This window comes from Larus michahellis, chromosome 15 (assembly GCF_964199755.1).
Source record: "Larus michahellis chromosome 15, bLarMic1.1, whole genome shotgun sequence".
Taxonomy (NCBI): domain Eukaryota; kingdom Metazoa; phylum Chordata; class Aves; order Charadriiformes; family Laridae; genus Larus; species Larus michahellis.
Window position 1 is genome coordinate 3,097,018 of NC_133910.1, and position 20,767 is coordinate 3,117,784.

The window sequence follows — 20,767 nt, forward strand, 5'->3', positions numbered from 1 at the left end:
TGTGACTTGTGACTTAATGCTTAAACAGGGATATAGGTATTTCTTAATTAAAAAACACACACTCAAATCTGATATGATGACTGTGGATAGCCTCGTTGTCCAATATTAATGCTTAATGCCCTTGATTTAGTCCATGATCCTGTTGTTAAGACTTACTATTTGTTCACGCGCTAAAAATAATCAGCGTCAAATACCTCTATTTCCTTTTCTAATCTCCTTTTTCAAGGAGGTTCTGCTTGAATCCGCCATCAGTCCTGGGTTAAGCGTGGGCCATTTTGAGGTTGTGTTTTCTAGGCCGCTATTACGTTGTGTATTTCTGTGTGCTTCTTACTTTCGACATAATTCTGCTTGTTTGTATTCCTGATCAACTCTACCACAGAATCTTATTCTGTGGGGCATTGGGGCTTTTTTTTGGTGTTTTGTTTTGGGTTTTTTTTGTTTTTTCACCTCAGGCAGAAGGCTGTACGCTGTAAAACTGAACACGCTGTTCTCAGCAGTGGGCTCGGGTGATTAGCTGGGTTTTTCCAAGTCTCTGCGGTGGATGTCAACGCTTTGACCTAGTTCCTGATAGATGCTCCCCACTTGTGCCGTTCCATGCGGTATCAGATCTGTTTCTTCTAAGCTCCTGCTTTTTCCTTCTTTCTTCTTCTCCTGTTGTTTTCCTACTTGTTTCTGGCTTTAAGTTTCATTATTTTGTCTCAGCCAACCAGGCAGATTCCACCTTTTCCTCCTCTTTTTCTTTTTTCTTTTTTTTTTTTTTTTTTTTTTTTTCTTGTTTTGGTACTCAGTCCTGGATTAACTCTCACTTGCTTAAGCCCATTTTCCTAAGTTTTCTCTTCTCTCTCAAGAATCGAGTTATCTTTTGTTTATTCCAACGTAACCTTTTTGCTTCCGTTAATCCCTTACCAGCCAGTGATCTCGAACCCATCCGTGTATCATCTCCTCTTAATTTTTGGGACCCTTCCGGATTTTTGTTTTTCTCCTTTAAAAAGTCTGTTGCCGGTTCTCTGCGTTTTATGAGCTCTGTGATCTTTCAGCGTTTCATCTTCACAATTTCTCCTGAAACCCGAGCTTCACATCACTTCTAACTCCTGTTCCCATGTTTAAAGAGTGCCATTGTAGAAAGTCTTTGAAAAGCATGAGGTTTCTTCAAGTTTGTTCATTTTTGCTTTGAGCTCTATGAAAGAACTCTATGAATGAACTCAAAGAAAAACTTATTGATAAAATTAGAAGTTTTATCTTCTACTTTTTGTGCCAAATTCTGTGCTCATAGCCCTACAGTGCCAGGCTTTCTCCTTCACTTGGAATCTCCTAGGAATGATTTTTTTTTTAATTATTTTTTTTTGTTTTGTCTCTTATCTATCTTACTGAACAGAAGAAATTTGACAAGAACCTCCATTATTCTCCAAAATTCCTTTCTTCCTTTCTTGTCAAACCTATTACTCTTTTTCTTTGAGCTGCCCTGAAACATTGTACGTATTTTTTCTCAATAATTAATGAGAGGGCGAAGCAGAAAGAACGTGGTCAATAGTTGCTATTAGCCAAAGAGCACAGTAATGGAAGTAGCCCAGGGTTTAGAATTGCACGTTGGATGTTGGACAACAGATTCAGTCCTTTTCACTGAAATTTTGGGGCAGGAGCCTTTTACGTGGTATTACCAGGACTAAATAACTACCTGTAAATGTAGAGTTTAAGTATAGGGGTGATACAAGCTAATTATATAGTATATACCTTAACCGTGTTGCTATTCTGCTGCGCTGCTGCACGGAGCGTGCAGTGCCTACGCGGCAACTGTTGGTGTCTCCTGCCGAACAGGGGAATCAAGTTGTCACCAGAGTCTGGAGGGGACGCGCTCAGGTTCTGCAGTCCTGGGGACTCTCGCGTTTTCTGCTTCAGTAAATGCCACAGTTTGGAATCTTAATCGTGTGTGCTTGCCAAAGAAGCGGGAATGCTTTGATTTTTTTTTTTTAATTTTTTTTTTATTTTCTATTGCCAGCCAAGCTGAGTATTGAAGTGCATCCACAAGAATATCTGATAAGTCTCAGGCTTTCGCAGACACTAGGTTAGCCTTTTCATCACTGTATTTGCTGAGCTTTCTAATAAAGAATCCTCAGCATCCCTTCAGAAACAGGTTTCTGTAGTACAGAGCTTTGGGTTTTTAATTTTCCCAGTGCCAGGCAGGTGCCGAGCAGGAGAGCAAAGATGAAAATGCCCAAGGGAGAGGAAGGAAACCTGGCTGATAATGGGGAAAAAAACCTGCTTTTTCTCTTCTTGTGCCTAAAGGCGGGCTTTTCCCTTCTATGCCAATGCTCTTGTGGAAGCTCTGTAGCACTGAGTGAAAGAATAGAGAGCTCCAGATGGAAGTAAAAGCCGCCTGTTAGTAGTTTACATTTTGAATGCATTAAGTATTAAGATAGTTATCTTGAGGGAGGAAAAGGAGTAAATGGCTTTTATTGATCACAGCAGACAGCCTGTGTGGGAGGAGACTTTGAGGGCTAAATAAGCAAGTAGGGTAACAACAATGCGCTAAACCATCCAGGAGCTGTCAGGGGGTTATTTAACTTTTACATCAGCCAAGCAGGGGGACAGGGCTGGGTGTTGCGCGTGTGGGGAGGGATTAGCATTGCCTGTTTATTAGTGCTTATCCTGGGGTGCCTCTTCCTGCTCCTTTATCCTTTGCTCAAAGTTACGTTAGTGTGGTGAAGTTTCCATAATGTCACACGTTGTTTCTGCATGCAATCACGGAATCTTCAGAGTTGGAAGGGACCTCTAGAGATCATCTAGTCCCACTCCCCTGCTAAAGCAGGATTGCCTAGAGCACATCCCTCAGGGCTGCATCCAGGCGAGTCTTGAAAATCTCCAGAGAAGGGGACTCCACACCCTCCCTGGGCAGCCTGTTCCAGTGCTCTGTCACCCTCACTGTAAAGAAGTTTTTCCCTGTATTTGAATGGAACTTCCTATGTTCTAACTTGTGTCCGTTGCCCCTTGTCCTGTTCCAACTGGGAACCATTGAAAAGAGCCTGGCTCCGTCCTCCTTAAACCCACCCTTTAGGTACTTGTAAACATTAATCAGGTCCCCCCTCAACCTTCTCTTCTCCAGGCTAAAGAGTCCCAGCTCTTTCAGCCTTTCCTCGTAAGGGAGGTGCTCCAGTCCCATAATCATCTTAGTTGCCCTTCGCTGGACTCGCTCCAGTAATTCCCTGTCCCTCTTGAACTGGGGAGCCCAAAACTGGACACAGTACTCCAGTTGTGGCCTCACCAGTGCAGAGTAGAGGGGGAGAATGACCTCCCTCGACCTACTGGCCACAGTCTTTTCTATGCAGCCCAGGATGCCATTGGCCTTCTTGGCGACAAGGGCACACTGCTGGCTCATGGATAATATTGCTGTCTACTAGGACCCCCAGGTCCTTCTCCTCAGAGCTGCTTCCCAGCATGTCCGCCCCTAACCTATACTGGTGTTTGGCATTCTTCCTTCCCAGGTGCAGGACCTTACACTTGCTTTTGTTGAACCTCATTAGGTTCTTCTCTGCCCAGCTCTCCAGCCTGTCCAGGTCACGCTGGATGGCAGCACGGCCCTCTGGAGTGTCAGCCACCCCTCCCAGCTTGGTATCAATAGTAGCTTAGCGATAGCGAGGTAGTCTGTGGGTGTCGTGGGTAGGAGACGGGGGGCACGGAAACCTCAGGGCAAGAGGAGAGGGGCAGGAGAGGAAAGCAGTCCTGCTTTTCCCTAACCCTGTTTTGATGGTTGGATTTTAAACCGTGCTAAATGTGAGAGCTGGTGTTCAGTTTAACTTACCCACTAGCACGTAGGAGCGCAGCGGGACGATGCGATCAGCTCCCTGTGGGGTAGCGATATATCCCTACCAAGCTCTTCCATTTCAAATTCAGGGCTTCTGGCTGAAGAAATTATAAGCTTTATTGAAAAGTAGTAATTTGAGGCACTGGGTAAGGAGAGGAGATAAACACGAGAGCTCCCTGCCAGTGCCCCATGCGCTGCGCTTGGCCCGCCGTCACCGTCGCCTCTGGGGCTCTTGCTGCGGCAGTGGGACTAAACATGAGCGGTCTCGTGTTTTAGAGACTTTTGGGCAGTTTCTGTGCTTCATCCAGGTGAGTTTGCTTTTGTTATCACGTCTTAGGATTGTGGAGTTCTACTTGGGCTTTCTCGGATTTCTGCCGGGATACAGCGCTCCCCGAGGAACCGCGTTTCAGGCAGGGAACCCAAACTGACAACGCTCCTTCCGTGCCTTTCTCTCCTCCCTGTTTTTCAGGGTGCGAGGTCAGATACGAAGCTCACGTGATTTGTGCTTAGCGAGAGTTCCCGCATACAGGGGGGTCTCCTAAATAGATAATCTTACATAGTCTGGTACCTTCATTGTACAAGGAACGTTGATGCGGAAAAGGTTCCGAGTATTTATCCTTTTCTCTTCTTTGTTTCTGCCCATGCGTGGCGTTAACGTAGCTCCCCCATCTCCGACTGCATCCACTTCACGTACCGGCTCTGCGTACACTTACCTACTTCTTCCTGAATTGTGCTGCCTCTTGTGAAATAACTGTTTTTTAGTAGCCTGCCATCGATTGCTCTTGATGCTGCGCAGGAACAGAAAAGGGAAGATGTCCTAACAGGTACACTGCTTAGAGACGTGCGTGATCCGTTCACTCCCGTCAAGTAGTGCTTCAGTAAGAATGGGAGGGCTTACTCACGCCGTAACAGGATGCAGTGACCTTTAGGCTAAAAAAAATGAGAAATAAGACATTAACGAGCTGTTATCAGATGTTCCCAGTCAGTGTCGAGTTTGCAGTTATCACAGAAAGAACATTCTTAAAGTTTTTCAGTTTGGGAAAAGTACTGAATTACACGGTCTCTTTACTACTAAAGACTTAAAACATCACTCAAAAGATTCGGTGTGAAGATCAGAAGCTTTATTAGGAGATGTTTCAGTTCTTTCTGGCCTTTACAACAGGGAGAGGGGAACATTTGAAATAGAGGGCTTATTTTGAAGAGCGTCAGACTTCATGTATAATACCCGAAATAAAATCGAGGTGAAACCGTGAGCATGAGTGCGAGACTGAGAGTGCAGAATGGCAGGGAGGGCCAATCTTCTGGACAGTGCAGACATCTTCCTGAGTTTTAAGAGAGCCGAGTTTAGGGGAGGTTTGGAGGGTGGCTGATAAAGCAGAGCTGGCCTGGCTCCCGTCCATCCCGCTGCTCGCTTAAAGAAGGAGAGTGGGCCAGACCGCAGGACGGACTAGCAGCCTGCTAGCCCAGTCCTACTGCCACCAGGACAGTGTCACCTTTAAGTGACCTTTAATTTGGGCTGGGCTGGCAGGCTGCTTTGTCATATTTTGTCAAATTCTCACTGACGTAGTGAGGTACGTGCTAACTTCTGAATTAGCGCCTCTGTAACTGCCCCGCTGCATTGGGATGCTGTGTCTGTGGGTGCCTGTTCCTGAGCTGGGGAAGTACTCAAATAATACTTTTTTTTTTTTTTTTTTTTTTTTTTCCTCCCCCTCTAGGATAATGCGGGAGCAGCCAAGCGTGGTTCTCGGCGTGGCCCACACCGTGGTGAAGAGAATGTCCCCGTTCGTTAGGCAAATTGACTTTGCCCTGGATTGGATGGAGGTTGAGGCTGGACGAGCTGTTTACAGGTGAGATGTGGACAAAATTGCCTGCCGAATATTTAAGTTTTCAGAGTTAAGAAGCCGCGCTCCCTTGGGGATATATGGAACAAGAAACTCATTGGACTAAACTTATCAACCGGTCCATCAGGTTTTTGCCTATTTTGGGATTATTTTCTTTCTGCATTACCCTTCGACATTGCTTTGGTCTCCTGTCAGCAGGTGTTATTAAAATTCTTTCATACTATTCCTCATCCTTTACATTGTCTTGGAAAGCTTTTAAAGGGACGTGTAATTGATGAAGACACAGACAGTTGTATGTTCTGGTGGTAGTTCCTGCATTGTTAAGGGCATGAATTGGCTTCAAGCAATCTTGAAGAGTTTTTCAGCCTTTCTAAAATAAACAACAGAACTCAAAGGTAATTCAGTTAGGCTTATTCAATAGTAAATTGAAAATAGGCACTGCCCTCTAAGGGGCAAAAGTTATCCTTGGGAAAACTTAGTTTTAAGGATTTTTGTACAAGGATGCATTTGAGCCATTATATGGCTGCTGCAGTGGTGGGAGAATAAAGGTCTATTTAGCACGTGTTCTATATAATTGTAATTTTAATTTTTATAACTATACCTGCAGCACTAATGCTAATGATAGTTTTGGATTGCGTTGTGCATCAAAGCAGTCATAGCTGTCACTATTTTGTTAAAATCTTTCAGAATTCCTTGCATTGGTTTTAACTCCGCTGCCAGAAGTGTGGCGTTTCATCCCTGCGCTAGGTTACGCTGGAGACCTGCCTGCCAACCAATATAACAAAACCTTCCTGGTTGAGTAAGGCGTGTGCTCCGAAAGGAATCCGGATCCCGATCCGCTCGGGAGATTTTTCTCTTTGACGTGCAGAATTGCTCTGTGCGTCCACAGTGACCTCATGCTGGCAACGAGCCGCTGTAACCGGTCACGAGCCTGGTGTCTCCCCTGGAGACCACTCGCATCCTGGTCGTCCGCTTCCAGGGCGAACATTCACTCGTGCAAAGCCTATACGTTTAAACGTATTTCCAAATCCCCTTTTAACAGATGCCCGTTGAGTTTCTTGTTCGCCTGTTGGGTTTAACTGTTGGTTAAACGTTTTCCTCTAAGCCGGGCAGGGGAAGGCGATCAACTTATTCGAAGGCTCTGGATGCGTTTGCTGAGCGAAGATGCTTCTCTGATCCTCGTTATTGATTATTCTTCCTGCAGGCAGGGCGACAAGTCGGACTGCACATACATCGTGTTGAATGGGCGACTGCGCTCGGTCATACGGATGGAAGATGGAAAAAAGCACCTGACGGGTGAATATGGGCGAGGAGACTTAATTGGAGTGGTAAGAGCCAGTTCTCAAAAACTTAATTGTTTGGCGGAGAAATTGGTGTTGACTCCAGACCAACAAACAAAATCTTGCTCTGATCAATTGCTAGTCTTAGTTAAGGACTTTCACAGGTTGCAAAGATGGAAAGTCTTTTCTACCTGGAAACTTGTGTAATAATACATGAGTGGGATTGTTAGACTTGGGTTAAAAAGAAAGGTAAACAGACAAACAAAAAAAGGCACAACCAACCCAAAAAGCGCTGCACAACGCTCTGGTGTGGTACGGGTTACTCTCTTTCACACCGAGAGGAGCGCAGCCTGTCAGAATAGTTCGGGAAGAATTGCAGAAATGTGCATGAAACAGCGATTTGAACAAATTTAGTGTCATAGAAAGACGGAGTTTGGCTGGGGCCCCTGGAAGCCCCAACACCCTCCGAGTGCGCAGAGCGAACTCCAGAGCTGCACCAGGTTGGTCAGGGAACGTGCAATTATTAAAAGGTATTAAAGCAACTTTTGGTTTCAAAATTGTAGTTACTTATCCATGTTTAATTTCTCTCCCATGTCCGTTTTTTGTTTCTTAGACCTAGTTGAGCAACTGAAATGGGAGTCCTGTGTTGTAAAATACGCGTGGCTTTTTTGAGTCTTATATTTAAAATTAGAAGGTTTCTGAATTTTGGAGATTGTTGTTCAGGCCCTCCTCTGCTTTCTGAGCTGAAAACACAACACTTAATGCGTATCTGTTTAGAGCCAGAATTAGTGTACCCCTGAATAAAGAAAGCAGGAGTTGCTCTTAGTATGGGGAGAGATTCTTGTTTATAGAGGTCAGGAGGAAGAGGAAGGAGAACAAGGCTGGTTTCCTCTGGAGAGCTGATTCCACATTGCGCTGCTTGCAAGAGGTGGTAATTTTGGAAGTGGCATGGTCCAGCAGTTGATTGTTGTTAAGAGGTTCTCCTCTCTCCCTTGACCCCGCTCTGTCTCTGCAGCAGGAGCCACACGGGCGTGCGAGAGCCGGGTGTCTCTGGCGGCAGGGGGTGACACGCTGTGATTGCCAGGTGTTGGTGGCAGAGCTCTTGTGCATGGTGTGGGACCGGGAACCGACCTAGCGTCTGAGCTGGTTTTCTTGAGAGAAGTAAAAAGTTTTCTTGTAAGGAGGGTGAAGCCTCTGGACCTTTGCAATGCGCGTTCATGGCTCGCTTTCACTTGTCCAGTAACTTTTAAAATAAATTGTCTGTCATTCAGAAGTGTCTGTATGGCCTGTAAGAGGCAGTTCTGGTGCTAGTCCCAGCAGAAGACTGCTCCGTATTCCCTGAGTTCTGTATGGACAGTGTTTAAGGAGATCTTGCCGAGGTCGGGGCTGCTTCTGGCTGAGCAGCTTTGCTGGCTCGGGACCGTACTTGGAGAGCGGGTCTGTTCTGCTGCAAGGCACGCTCTCACCTTTTCCTGCTGTGTTTTTCTTTTTTGGGCTACCTTTTCGGGCCGCCTCGAGTAAATGTCATGGTTTGACAGGGAAAAAGCTGAGATCTTATGTGACTAATCATGCTGGTATGAGGCCTCTTAGTGTGTGAATAAGGGTTTGTCATCTTTGACACGCACAAGTGTTTCCCTGCTCGTTTCCCTGCTCTCTCGCCAGCGGTGATCTGCAATTCCACTGTCAAGCTCCCGGAGTTTTGCAGAGCTCCCAGGTTAAAACAACGGAGCTGCTGTTCTGAAAGCAGTTCTGAGTGACAGGGGGGTGCGCGGTCTAAAGTCTACCTCCTGTTCGAGCGCCAGCGCTGGTTTGGGCGGAACGTTCCATGATGGCTCCGCCATTTACCTGGTGAGGAGGGAGGTGGGTTGGGTGGATGGGCTGGGACGTGTTTGCCGTGCCCTGTTTGCCGGCGTGTCCCTAGGCACGGACGCAGAGGTACCCATATAGTTTATGTCTAAGTCGTAAGCCACTTTTCTGGACCCATGTTATGACATGAATCATTTTGAAGACTTTTGTGACTCGGTGGACGTCACCTACTCCTTCCTACCCGCAGCTCCCAGCCCCACTGACTCACGCTGCCATTTGTTGAACGAATCGTGGTGCTCTGGCTGGCGTTCGAAAACATGGGGGAGGACTTGTAAAGATTGCCAAGATTAATGTAGCCGTTCTTTGCGGAGGGCATTAGGAAAATGACATTTTTCCTTTTAAAAAGATTTGTTTATCCCCTTCTGCAGGATCTGTTATAAACCTTTAAAAGCCTGCTCTAAGCTTGAGTGGGTTTTTTTGCCTGAAAGTGAAGTTAATTGGAGGGTTCGAGGTGCTCGCAGGGAATGAAATTAGCAGTGAGTATTGGTAATTGGTATTTTGGTCAACTGGTGGCGTGTTCCTCCCTGAAACCCCTCCAAGACCCCCCCCACATAATTTGGAACTGTGGGCAGTAATGAAATAGAAGCATCTTGTAGTCAATGTATTTTTGTTTATTGCCTTTCTTTCAGAACTTTAAAAATGCTGTGTGCCATATGCATATGAGTATCTGCCATTTCTGCTTTCAGAAGAAAAGCACTGAAAAATGAAAGATTTCAGACAAGATGTTAATTTTCAAGCATGTGCGTGTGCTCCCAAGGCTGAACGCGTGGCTCGAACCGTTTTGTTCCTTATACTGACTCAATGGCATCTGTTTCTGAGGTCTGTCAGTTCAGGGGGAGGAGAAGAACAAATTAGAAACTGAAGATTGCCTTCCCCGCGCGGTTCCTTGGAGAGCTGAGGAGGGTGGTTACCTCGGGGAAAGTGGTCCCTGCTCCCTGTGAGCCTTTTTGGAGGGACGCTGCCGGCTGCGTGCTGCTGCTCACCCCGTCGATGGGCAGCTCCAGTTGCTGTGTTGGGGCAAATCCAGCCAAAACTTGAAGGCCTTGCAGGTAGTTCTTAAAGGACAATGATGAATCTCTTAGATAATTCCCTCACATTTGAAATACAGTTGCCCACTTGAAATACAGTTGACAGACGTCCTGTTGTCTAGAGACTATGATTTGACCCATCTTGGGGGGGAATTTTTTAATTTGTTAGTGCTGTTGCTGCAGAAGCATTTGTGGAAAAATGTTGAAATGTTAATTTTATTAAGCGAGCTAAAGGGTAACTCTTCTAGAGTCACTTATACTGTGCCCGGGTGACCCCAGGGCAAATCAGAAAAGCCCACTCTGTGTTGGTAGAGTGCAAGGGCTTCTCCTCACCTAGTTACTTGTTTAAAATACTTGCGTTAGTATCTCATTATTTCCTTGATGGATTTGCTTTAGTTGTCATCTTAACTGCTGCAAATTGTAGTTTTTACTCTTGTTATCTTAATCTCATTAGCACATTGTTGTCTGAGAGAGAGGATTCCTTTTAATTCATTTATTTGTTATGCCTATCAATACCAGGCAAACTGGCCTGGGCTCTGACACTCAGTGTTGTCCCTCGCGCTGCTGAGAGACTGGGACGGTTATTCAGTGTGTGTGTGTATATGTGTGTGTGTATATATATGTGTGTGTGTGTGTATATATATATATATTTTTTTTTTTTTTTTTTTTACAACCTGCAAAATGTGTTGTCGCAGACGGGTTACGGGAGCACAACTCCAAGCGTCTGCTGAGCTGGGTGTTCGTTGCTTTTTGCGTTGTTGGAAGGACACTGATGGGTGAGGGGAAGGGGGGAAAAAAAAACTAACAGAGCTATCTTACAGAATAATCTTCTGCTGAATAAAAGTTATTTGTATACTGTCAGCTCCCTACAAATACCTGGACGTGATAGAACCTTCTATGCAATTAGCTTTTTATGCAAGTCAACACTTTGTCTTAGTTGGGTTCCCAAAGGATGGCTGCAGTGTTGGTAAGACGACTAAAAGCCAGGCAGTTCTTGGGGGCCTCAGTGACAGCTGTTGAACTTACAATATTTTTAAAAGCTGGGCTCTTACGTAGTTTATAGCAGGACTTATTGGTCCCCCCCTGCCTCATAGAACTGCCGTCTGCAGTGCCTTACCAGCAAGCTTTCAAAAACGCCCTACCAAGTGGGAAAGGTGCAGCAATGTCTTCATTAATTCAAGATCTTTTCTGTTTCTCTTTAACAACCAGCATGCCCCTTAGTAGTAGTAGGATTATGCCCAGTCATTTTTGGGTAGCAAAATAGCAAAACAAGCGCAGAAAGAATCATGTATGGTTTGGGTTGGAAGGGACCTGAAAGATCATCTCGTTCCACCCCCCTGCCCTGGGCAGGGACACCTCCCACCAGCCCAGGTGTCGCGTTAAAAGGGCTGTAGTTTCGATATTTGTCAGTCAGAGTCCCAGGCCTTTCACTGATTTACTATCAGAGTCCCACCAAAGGACTTTGACTGAATCAGATGCACAAATAATCGAAATTAGTTATTTTTGTGAGAGTGACAGTTGCAGATTTGAGATTGCCGTTGATAAATTCACGAACTGCAATAGCCCTAATTACTTAAGGTTACTATCGCTAGCAACAATAACGGTAGTACAACAACCCGGGGTAACATTCCCCCTAGGGTGAAAGGCGCAGCGCTGACCCAGAACGGCGTCCCTGCCTGGGGTGGGGGAAGAGAACGCAGCCCCTCCACTGGTCCGTCAGGTATCAAGTTTCTTCTCTCCCAATTTAACAGTCATTTTTCTCCATCCTTTTATCCCCAAAATTACAAGGTCTCCCTCCCCTAGGTGACGTGTAGTATGATTTGGGTGGAGAGACGAGTGCTATAGTCATGTATGTTTAGCATGATCTCTAAAATCTTCATTAGCATATACAGGGGTGTCAACTTTAATATGCATGTCACAGGTAACGAGGCAAAGGTCCATCACCGGGCATGGCAGCCTCTCGAGGAAACAAGGAGCTGCACAAGGTCTCTGTTATCTTGATTTTGCTGTCTGTGCTGATGAAAAGCAGGGCTGTCCTGGCTCCCCAAGACTACCCCGTTAATTATGTATCCTGTGATAGCCGGCCAGGCCTTCACTCCCCTGGGTTGCACAAGAGATAACAAAGCCAGTCTTAATCGCTCTTTGAGCACAGAGACTTCACCTCGTTATCCAAATTCCACACCAGGTTGCTCCAAGCCCCGTCCAGCCTGGCCTTGAACCCCTCCGGGGACGGGGCAGTTGGACACTGACGCTTTCTCTTAACGCCGGGCAGCACGAGGGATAAATTGCAGAAAAGGAACCCTCAGCTGCCGGTGCTGCGGCGTAGCGGTTCTGCTGCGGCAGAAATCACGCTTTACATTCTAGAAATAATTGCTCTTTTAAGTGTTTTTAGATGTTAAGCTGTTCATCTCGTTAATACAGTTAAATGTGCGTGGCTTTTTTTCCTCTCCAAAACGTTGAAAACCAAGAAGAATCTGTAAATGGCTTATGATTTCCTTCGGGCTTTGGAGCATTGTCCTTTTGAAATGTAACGCTGTTAGAAATCTTTAATTGCTGAGTAATCCTCAAAGGAGACGCACCAGTACGAGGATTACACTTGTCAGGCGTCTGTTCCTTATCAGTATTAATGTTATCACACGCCGCAGTCTTTTGACACTACCAAAGCTGCTGAATATTATTGTGCCCCTGACGACTGCGCTAAAACTGGGCAAATTCTGCTCTTTTAAGGCTGGTTTACTTTGTCATTTTTAAGGGTGTGAATGTTTCTTGCCTGTTAGTTGCACGTAACTTTTTCAGACTGTGAATTCTTCTGTTTCTGAAGTGTTAAGTCACTAAAAACCCAGATTTCGGGTTAATTCAGGTTAGTGGCGCCTCGGGTGCTCTCGGTGCACAGCCCGGGTCTGTGGGACCTGGAGGCGGATGAGGTCCAAGACCTGAGCTGGAAGACGTGGGTCTGGAAGGAGGTGGTCTCTTTCCATCTCTTCCACCCTCTGTCTTGGTGAGACGCTGCTGAAAACTGTTATTTGCCTAGCAGCATCTTAGGTGTGAAATTGTATTTTAAAAAAAAAAAAAAGAACCAAAACCAAAATCAACCAAACTAAAAACCCCAACCAACCAACCAAACCCCAAAGCAGAGCACAAACCGCGCAACAACAGAAACCTCAGTGTTTACCACAGCAAAGTGAGAGGGAGGAAGCTCTGAGAAATGAGTTCGCATTTGACAGCTCAGCTGAAACCAGAGGCTCCATGTCCTGATTTCCAAACCCGGTCGCGGCTGAAGTCACTGATCTGAGCCATCTGAACCTCAGTTTCCTACGAGCATCTTCACTTAGGCTGTGAGCTGCTGAGTACCATCTATTTTCCCGATTCTTTTCTCTCCACCAATTTATTCTTTTACCCGCAACAATTTATCTCTTATCTTTATTTACCTCAAGTTCTAAACAGCTGCTGAAAGTACGAGACCATTCATGACTGGCAAATGCTGTGGTGCAGTTCAGTTGTCTTGTTGCTGGCTGGGGAAACCACAGGCACAGTTTTGACAGGATCCGGTGTTAAATTATCTGGCATTAATGTTATGCGGGCAGGTCATTTGGCTTTGTTACTGCCACAGATAAAACTGCAGAGAGCTTTATCTCCTTAGCCAAATTCTTTGATGACAGATAGCGATTGAAGTTGTGACCCGCTGGGGCTGAGATAGGTGATTTAATACATCAAACTGTCATTCCTTAAGCTATTTTGTGTCTCCCTCCTGCTTCCAGCTGAACTCCCCTGTGATAATATCATTGCTGGTGTCGATACAACTCGTGGTCCCCCTCCAGGACCGTCTTGCCCTTCCCTTGCCTTCTGCTCCTGCTCCCTTCCCCTTGGAGAAATGCTGCATCCAACTGGGCTGCTTTGTGAGCGCAAGAGAATACCGCATCCCTTTAACCGCTGCAAAACACGAAATCTAGCTGGTAGCAAAAGAGATATAGATTTTTTTTCTTCATTAGAACTTTTCTTTTTTGGCAAGCATCATTAAGTAAGAGAGAAGTGTGACCCTCTTCATCATCAGGAAGACGCTTGGAGGCCAGGGAGGAGCGGGGAGCAGCGTCCAGCAGAGGCGACGGGGGGTATTTGTGGGGCAGAGTCAGCAGTGAAGGATGGGGAGGGATGTTGCTAAAGTTCCGGCCAGGTTTGGTTATTCTTGCAGTGTGGAGCTGAGTCAAAGGCAATCAGATCTCTCCCTTGTTGGAAAGTATTTGAGCGGGTTGTCACGTTCTGTTATCTCTTCTTCCATTGTTGAAATTCAGGCATAATTTCACCGTACGAGGAGCATGCTGCATGCCTGTCAGTGGCATCGAACTTCAAACAACTGGATAAATTCATTGGATTTTATTGTGTGTGTGCCTTTCAGATAACCTTCCCTATATTTTTTGGTTTCATTTTGACTGTAAGGTTGGATTAGGGGAGCGAAACGTGCGTGCAACTTCCCATCTTTTCTACAGCCGCATGTAAATAAGGAGCGAGCTTGAATACCCGAGGTAGGGCTGTTATCCGTTCCCTTCCCCAGCCATAATCCTTCCCTTTTCTGTCCCTTAACCACGTTCACTGCTGCAACAAGGACTGTCGCTGCACTGCTACAAAATGCAGGCTCAGTCCTCTCCGGAGAACCAGTAGCATGACTCCCACTGCCTTAATTACAAAAGGCAGCAAGCTCAGTCTTGTTTAATTTTTACAGGTATTTTATGTATACACTTACACATACACACATCTAAATACACAAAGTAGGACTTGCATATCTGAGTATGTAAGTCTTATTTTTTTTTTTTTTTAACATATATATAAATGAGAGAGGGAGGTTTGGATTCTTCTTTCTGCACAGCAGAAGTGCTGGATGTCCTCAGTCACGGGGTTAGCTTGGCACAGGCAAGATTGCAGAAGGTGGTTGTTAGAACAACTTTCAAGAGTACATGGCGTACTGCATTCATCCGCTGGCTCTGCTCCCACAAATAGCATCGATTTGCAGCTTGTCTGGTTGCTCTTCCCACTCATTCACCGCTTCCAGCAGCGTCTCCTCCTTTGTCCTTTCCTGATACAAACAAGTTAATGTTTGGGATCCTTCCGAAGGGCTGGCTGGAGGGAACACCTTTGCGATGAGCATCCTCTGCTGCTCCAGGTGCAAATGAGCTGAAGAAGGCTCTGAGAGCAGCTTGTTTAATCCAGAAAAAAATAATTCCGTGTAGCATTCGGGTGCCCTTCCTGTAATATTGATTGTGTTACATCGCTGTCTTCAGTTGCAGCGGCATCAGCATCTCCTGTCCGTGTCCAGCAAGAGCGTTGCTGTGAAAACCCACGCGTGGGTGACTCTGGTGCCTGCGGTGTTCCAGTGCTTGTGTTGGTCGTTGAGATACAGGTGTGCTACCTGGTACCTGGGCATTGACTTGTTGCCCGTGCCTTTCCTTGAGCCTCCTAAACTATCAGCAGATGTCAGTGTTGGTATTTCTTCTTCTTATGCCTCCACGGGTGTATCTGCATTTCCTCGTGCAGGGTATTTCATCCCCGTCCCTTGTGTTTCCCGCTGTTGCGATGGTTCTCCCCAGCGCCCTTGGGTGAGCCGCTGGCTTTGCCTGGTGCAGCTCGTGGTGGATGTTGTATAAGGAGGGAGCGAGGAGGCAGTTTTGGCAGGCGGATCAAGGAGACGTTTGTCTTTTCCGTGGGGATCCGGGGTGTCCGTGCATGGGGTGCTGGGCAGCGTCTGTCTGAAACGCTGCACCCTGCCCAGGACGGCCCCTGCCCCCTCCCGAGGTGCTGCTGCTGAAGGCTGTGCTTGTCTTGAAGAGGGGAAAAAAAAAAAAGCCTTTTTACTATTTTTGACTGTTATCAGAGTTCTCACTTCGAGTTAGGCGTGATGCTGCGTTCGTTGAAGCACGACTGGATGTGTCCTGACCGACCTCCCTGGCGCTCCCTGTGAGAGGGTGCGTGTTGGTGGGCTGATGGGTCTTGCCAAAGCGTCTTGCGTGAACGTGAAAACTCAAAGCCTAGAGATACCAGCCGAACTGACAGGCTTTCATGAATGAGGATTTGGAAGATGAAGAATTTAAGCTACGTAATTTAATAATCCTTGGGGTCCTAACCTGCTTCCCAGGGTCTCGTAACCCATGCTTTCATTCCTGTGGCTGCTGCTCCCTCCTCCTGTGCCGAGGCCAGCACAAGGGCCGAAATGCAGCGTACCTGCGACGTGGAAGAATTACTGCTCTTTGTGAGCCGGTAGCAAAGAAAAGATTGTTGTGAGAGAAAGAAATATGATGTATGAGAGAATAAAAGATTCTTGGGTGGAATACTAGCCCTAATGAAGAGAGACTGAAAACAATATATTACAAAATGGGTGGGAGGGGAAGGCGCAGGAAGAGCCGCAGGAGTGAATAAATGTGCCAGTGGTTGGAGGTCGGGGAGGATGGACCTCTGACTCTAGACACGATCCTGTTGACTTGCATCGCTAATTCGGACTGGACCCGTCTACTCTTGCACTAGGCAGACTCAAAAACTTACCTTGGAAAGAAATAATCTACATGAGAAACTGTATTTTGAAATTATTTGCATTTTACTGTTTGCTAACTATTAGAAAAATCACTCTATAATTTGTGAAAGTGGGGCTGCATTTGTGTGGAGAAATGACGTTTCATCGGGCCAGCAGAGACTCATGTAAACCAGCCCCCGTTTTGGTTAAGTCCTCCATGAAGTCTGAGAGGGGCTTAAGGCGAAGGATGAGGACAGCTGCGCTGGGGCTGTGCACGCGCGTAAAGTGGAGCAAAGATTCGAAGTGATTTGTTGGATGTAGCTCAAAAAAGAATTTGGAGTAATTAGACCAACTTGCAGAAGGCAACGCTTGCTAGATTTTACTTTCCAAGTGTGTAATTTGGAAAGCTGTAAGAGGAGCTGTCAGGAACGGCTGTTGAAAATGAAGTCAAAAGAGGTCATGAGAATATAAATTGCTTTCCCCCCCTCCTTTTAAAAGATTTATGGTAAGGCTTTCTCTTTGTAAAGCGCTCATAAGCCTGGGGTGTGAATCGTGCGCACTGTACGTGATGGATGCATCGTACGTGTGTTTGTCACTATTTAATAGTGAGCTAGGAGGAGACAGGAGAAACCTAGCTGTCAGGATTAACTGAAACAGTAAAAAGAGCATAGACCTACTTAGAGTTGTTTGGGGTTTTTTCATTTTCCTTAAAGTTAGGAAGAACGGAACTGCAATAGTGCAGGAGGGCCACTTGTGGTAATATTATAGACTCATAGAATGTGTTGGGTGGGAAGGGACCTCTAAAGGCCATCCAGTCCAACCCCCCTGCAGTGAGCAGGGACGTCTTCAACTAGATCAGGTCGCTCAGAGCCTCATCCAGCCTGGCCTTGAATGTCTCCAGGGATGGGGCCTGCACCCCCTCTCTGGGCAACCTGGGCCAGTGTCTCACCACCCTCAGTGGAAAGAACTTCTTCCTCATGGCTAATCTAACCCTGCCCTGCTCCAGTTTAAACCATTGCCCCTCGTCCTGTCGCTACCTGCCCTTGCAAACAGCCCCTCCCCAGCTTCCCTGTAGGCCCCCTTGAGGGACTGGAAGGCTGCTATAAGGTCTCCCCGGAGCCTTCTCTTCTCCAGGCTGAACCCCCCCAGCTCTCTCAGCCTGTCCTCACAGCAGAGGGGCTCCAGCCCTTGGATCATCTTTGTGGCCTCCTCTGGCCCCGCTCCAACAGGTCCATGTCCTTCTTGTGCTGAGGGCTCCAGAGCTGGACACAGCACTCCAGGTGGGGTCTCACCAGAGCAGAGGAGAGGGGGAGAATCACCTCCCTTGTCCTGCTGGCCATGATTCTTTTGACGCAGCCCAGGATGTGGTTGGCCTTCTGGGCTGCAAGCCCACGTTGTTGGCTCATGTCCAGCTTTTCACCCATGAGTACCCCCAAGTCCTTTTCCGCAGGGCTGCTCTCTATCACAATTATAAGAACCACAGGGTATGTAACACTCTAAATTGGTATGTGCTCCTTGATGCCAATTGTTACAGCATGTGAGGCATTGCTTCATGCTCTTGGAGGAAATGGAAGTAAAGGCAAGGACAGACAGATTCTGGAGGGTGGGATGGAGGTAGAGAGGAGAGGTTGGTGCTTGCCGTAAACCAGGAGCCACGGGTTAGACCTCGGAGACTAGTGAGCGCTGAACGGAACGTTGAGAATTTTTGCCTGGGTGCTAAAATAAGGCATAGCAGTTGGGTTTCAGAGAGGGACAGGTTTCAAAGTGGAAATAGCACTGTAACATAGGCTTGCTGAGTTTACGGCGTGAGGGAAAGGCGAACACCAGTAGATAAGATGGCAAAGAGAAGGCTAGCCAGTCCAGCTAGAGCGAAGGAGGTGATGGGCTCAAGCCTTCAGTCAACTCCGGGGAAAACTGGAGGGTTGTTTGAGAGAGAGAGGGAGGAAGAACAAGGATGGCAGATGGGTGAATTAAAAATTGAAAGAGAAGACCAGAAATGAACTTGTTTAGAGGCTTGTTAATAAGGAGAAGGAATGACTGTTACGGGAGAAGAACCAGAGGTGTTGCCGCAAGCAAAATAGATCATGTTGACTCGAATTTGAAAAGAAGTGGGAAAGAGTCCACTGATTCTTTCTTGCGCTGGAACACGTATTGTAGCTGTGTTCATGCTGGCACCAGTAAATGGTGATTATGGTAGTCTGGGAAGGAGCTCAGACACAGCCTTGGGTGATATATACGAATATATCTCTCTTTCAAATATACAAATATTCTTATATATATGCTTCCCCTCCCCCAGGTTGTGTTGGATAAGACTTGGAAGGTACTATTATTTCTCGAAATATTTGTTTATTAATGCTATTATGGAGGTGTGTTAGTGGTGTTTGACTACTGTAGCTGTGGTGGGTGAGCAAAACACTAAATTTGGGGTTTACAACCAAAGAAATAACCTTACGGGGTTCATCATCTGATTGCGGGTGGATTTTATTCGTATTAAAGTTCAAGCTAGATCTTTAAGCCTTGTACTACTTACAAACATGGAAAAATAAGAAAACTTGTTCCAAAGGTTCACTGGACAGGGGAGCCAAAGGGTTTGAGCGTGGCTTAAGAGTAGAACAATTTTAAGTACTCATGTTGCATGAAACTTCTTTTTTCTAAGCAAGAAGAGAAAACTCCGAATAGATGATGTCTCAAACGGTTTATTAAGAATAAATACAAAGAAGAAAAGTATAATTTACAGGGGAGAGCTATGACTCAGTGTTAGAATGTTTTTCACCTCTAAAAAGGGTGAGAATAGCCAAATATCTATTTGATTTGGCAGATTCCCACGTGCAGAAAAGCCAAAAGTGGTGCAAAGGCGGCTTTTTAACCACAGGGTGTAAAGAGGGGAGAGGTGAGAATGTAGCGAAGATTGGGAATAATCCTACTGATGGTCCAGGCTGCCCAGGGCAGTGGTGGAATCACCATCCCTGGAGGTATTTAAAAGCCGGGCAGACGTGGGGCTGAGGGACATGGTTAGTGGTGGTTTTGGCGGTGGTGGGTTGATGGTTGGACTTGATTATGTTAAAGGTCTCATCCAACCTAGATGATTCCATGAATCTATGGTCCAAATGTTCAATGAGAGCCCTCTCGCGTCCAGCAAAAAGGAATTATTTTATGAATAGTTTGGGATAACTAATAAGAATAGAGATTTGGAGCTGAGATGATAATATCCAAGGGGAAAGCAAAATTGGAATTTCTTGGTGTAGAGTGTCTGGGACCCAGATATTTTCCATGCTGGAATACCGGGGCATATTTGCATGAAAATATCAAAGCTAATGGCAGGACTTGTACAGTACCGGTATGTAAGAGTAGTACAAGATCGGGTTTCTGTAACCGTTTGGGAATTACATTCATCAAATGCCCTGCAATTGTGGGGGTCCGTAACACTGGTGGTGGTGGAAATGCCACTTGCTCCAGAGACTTGGATGGCTCCTCATGCAGGACGTTCTGAACAAGGTCTCCATCTCCTCTGCCCCAATCTGCCTAGGGAACGATTCGAAAAGACAAAGTCAGCGTTTGGAGGAAAAAAAAAAAAAAATCCCTGAGGCTTTGTTTTAAAGTTAAAATTTAATTCTCTTTTTTACAGATCTCATCTTTTCTGAAAGACTTGTGAGCCCTTTGGAGCACAGTTGATTTTATGCACTCGTATATCACAAAAAGAGTGGAAAAGGATGTTAGGCAGTTGGAGTGTTTTTCTTCTTTATACAAATTAAACTCAGTCGGGCGATGACTGGAGAGAAGAAACGTTTTATTTTAACAACTGAAACTCTTAACCTGCTTTCAGGATAAGGAAGCTAAATTACAGAGCCAAAAACTGCGATAAAAAGCTGGCAATAGGGGCGAGAGATAAAACAGGAGCTAGGATACAACCATTTGGGGAACCTAAAGGGGACTCGTTTCTCCGTAACTGTGTGTACAAAGGTGGCGTGACCTCCCCCCCCCCCCACCCCGCCTCCATATAATTATTTTAAAATGTGATTACATAAGAAAACATCCCTGGCACCTGAAGAAAACCCAAAGGCCAGGTCTTGCAAAGTGTTCTCACTTTCAATTTACTTGGGTGTTATTTTGTGCGTCGCAGTTGGTGTTGGTGGAACTCTTCTGGACGAGCTGGAGTTAATGTTGGCAGCCTGAGCTCAGCTTTCTGGACTAATTGCCAGTTTTTGAGATCTAGCTGTTCTGGCTGCCTGAATTGTGCATTTTGTGCACATGTCGTCTTCCAGGAACGCGCTCTTGTTGGAAGTGGGGTCATGGAGTTGCGTCTTAATTTTTCTTGTAGTGTGGGCAGAAGCCGACGCCTGGGCCCCTGGCACAGCCCAGCGTTGTGCGGGGCGTTACGTACGTTGCGTTAACTTCTGGTGTGGCTGAGCCGCTGGTTCTATAATAACAGCATTGCTCGCCTTGGAATTTGCCGTAAA

General features: G+C 46.2%; 1 protein-coding gene across 3 annotated transcripts in view; it reads left to right on the top strand.

Moving 5' to 3' along the window:
- Nucleotides 1–20,767, top strand: part of PNPLA7 (patatin like domain 7, lysophospholipase) — a 137,552-nt gene that overhangs the window by 31,551 nt on the left and 85,234 nt on the right. For all 3 annotated transcript variants that reach the window (XM_074609343.1, XM_074609344.1, XM_074609345.1), the window contains exons 17-18: nt 5,515–5,646; nt 6,845–6,968. In XM_074609343.1, coding sequence (XP_074465444.1) covers nt 5,515–5,646; nt 6,845–6,968 — 256 coding nt within the window. The remainder of the gene's footprint in view (nt 1–5,514; nt 5,647–6,844; nt 6,969–20,767) is intronic.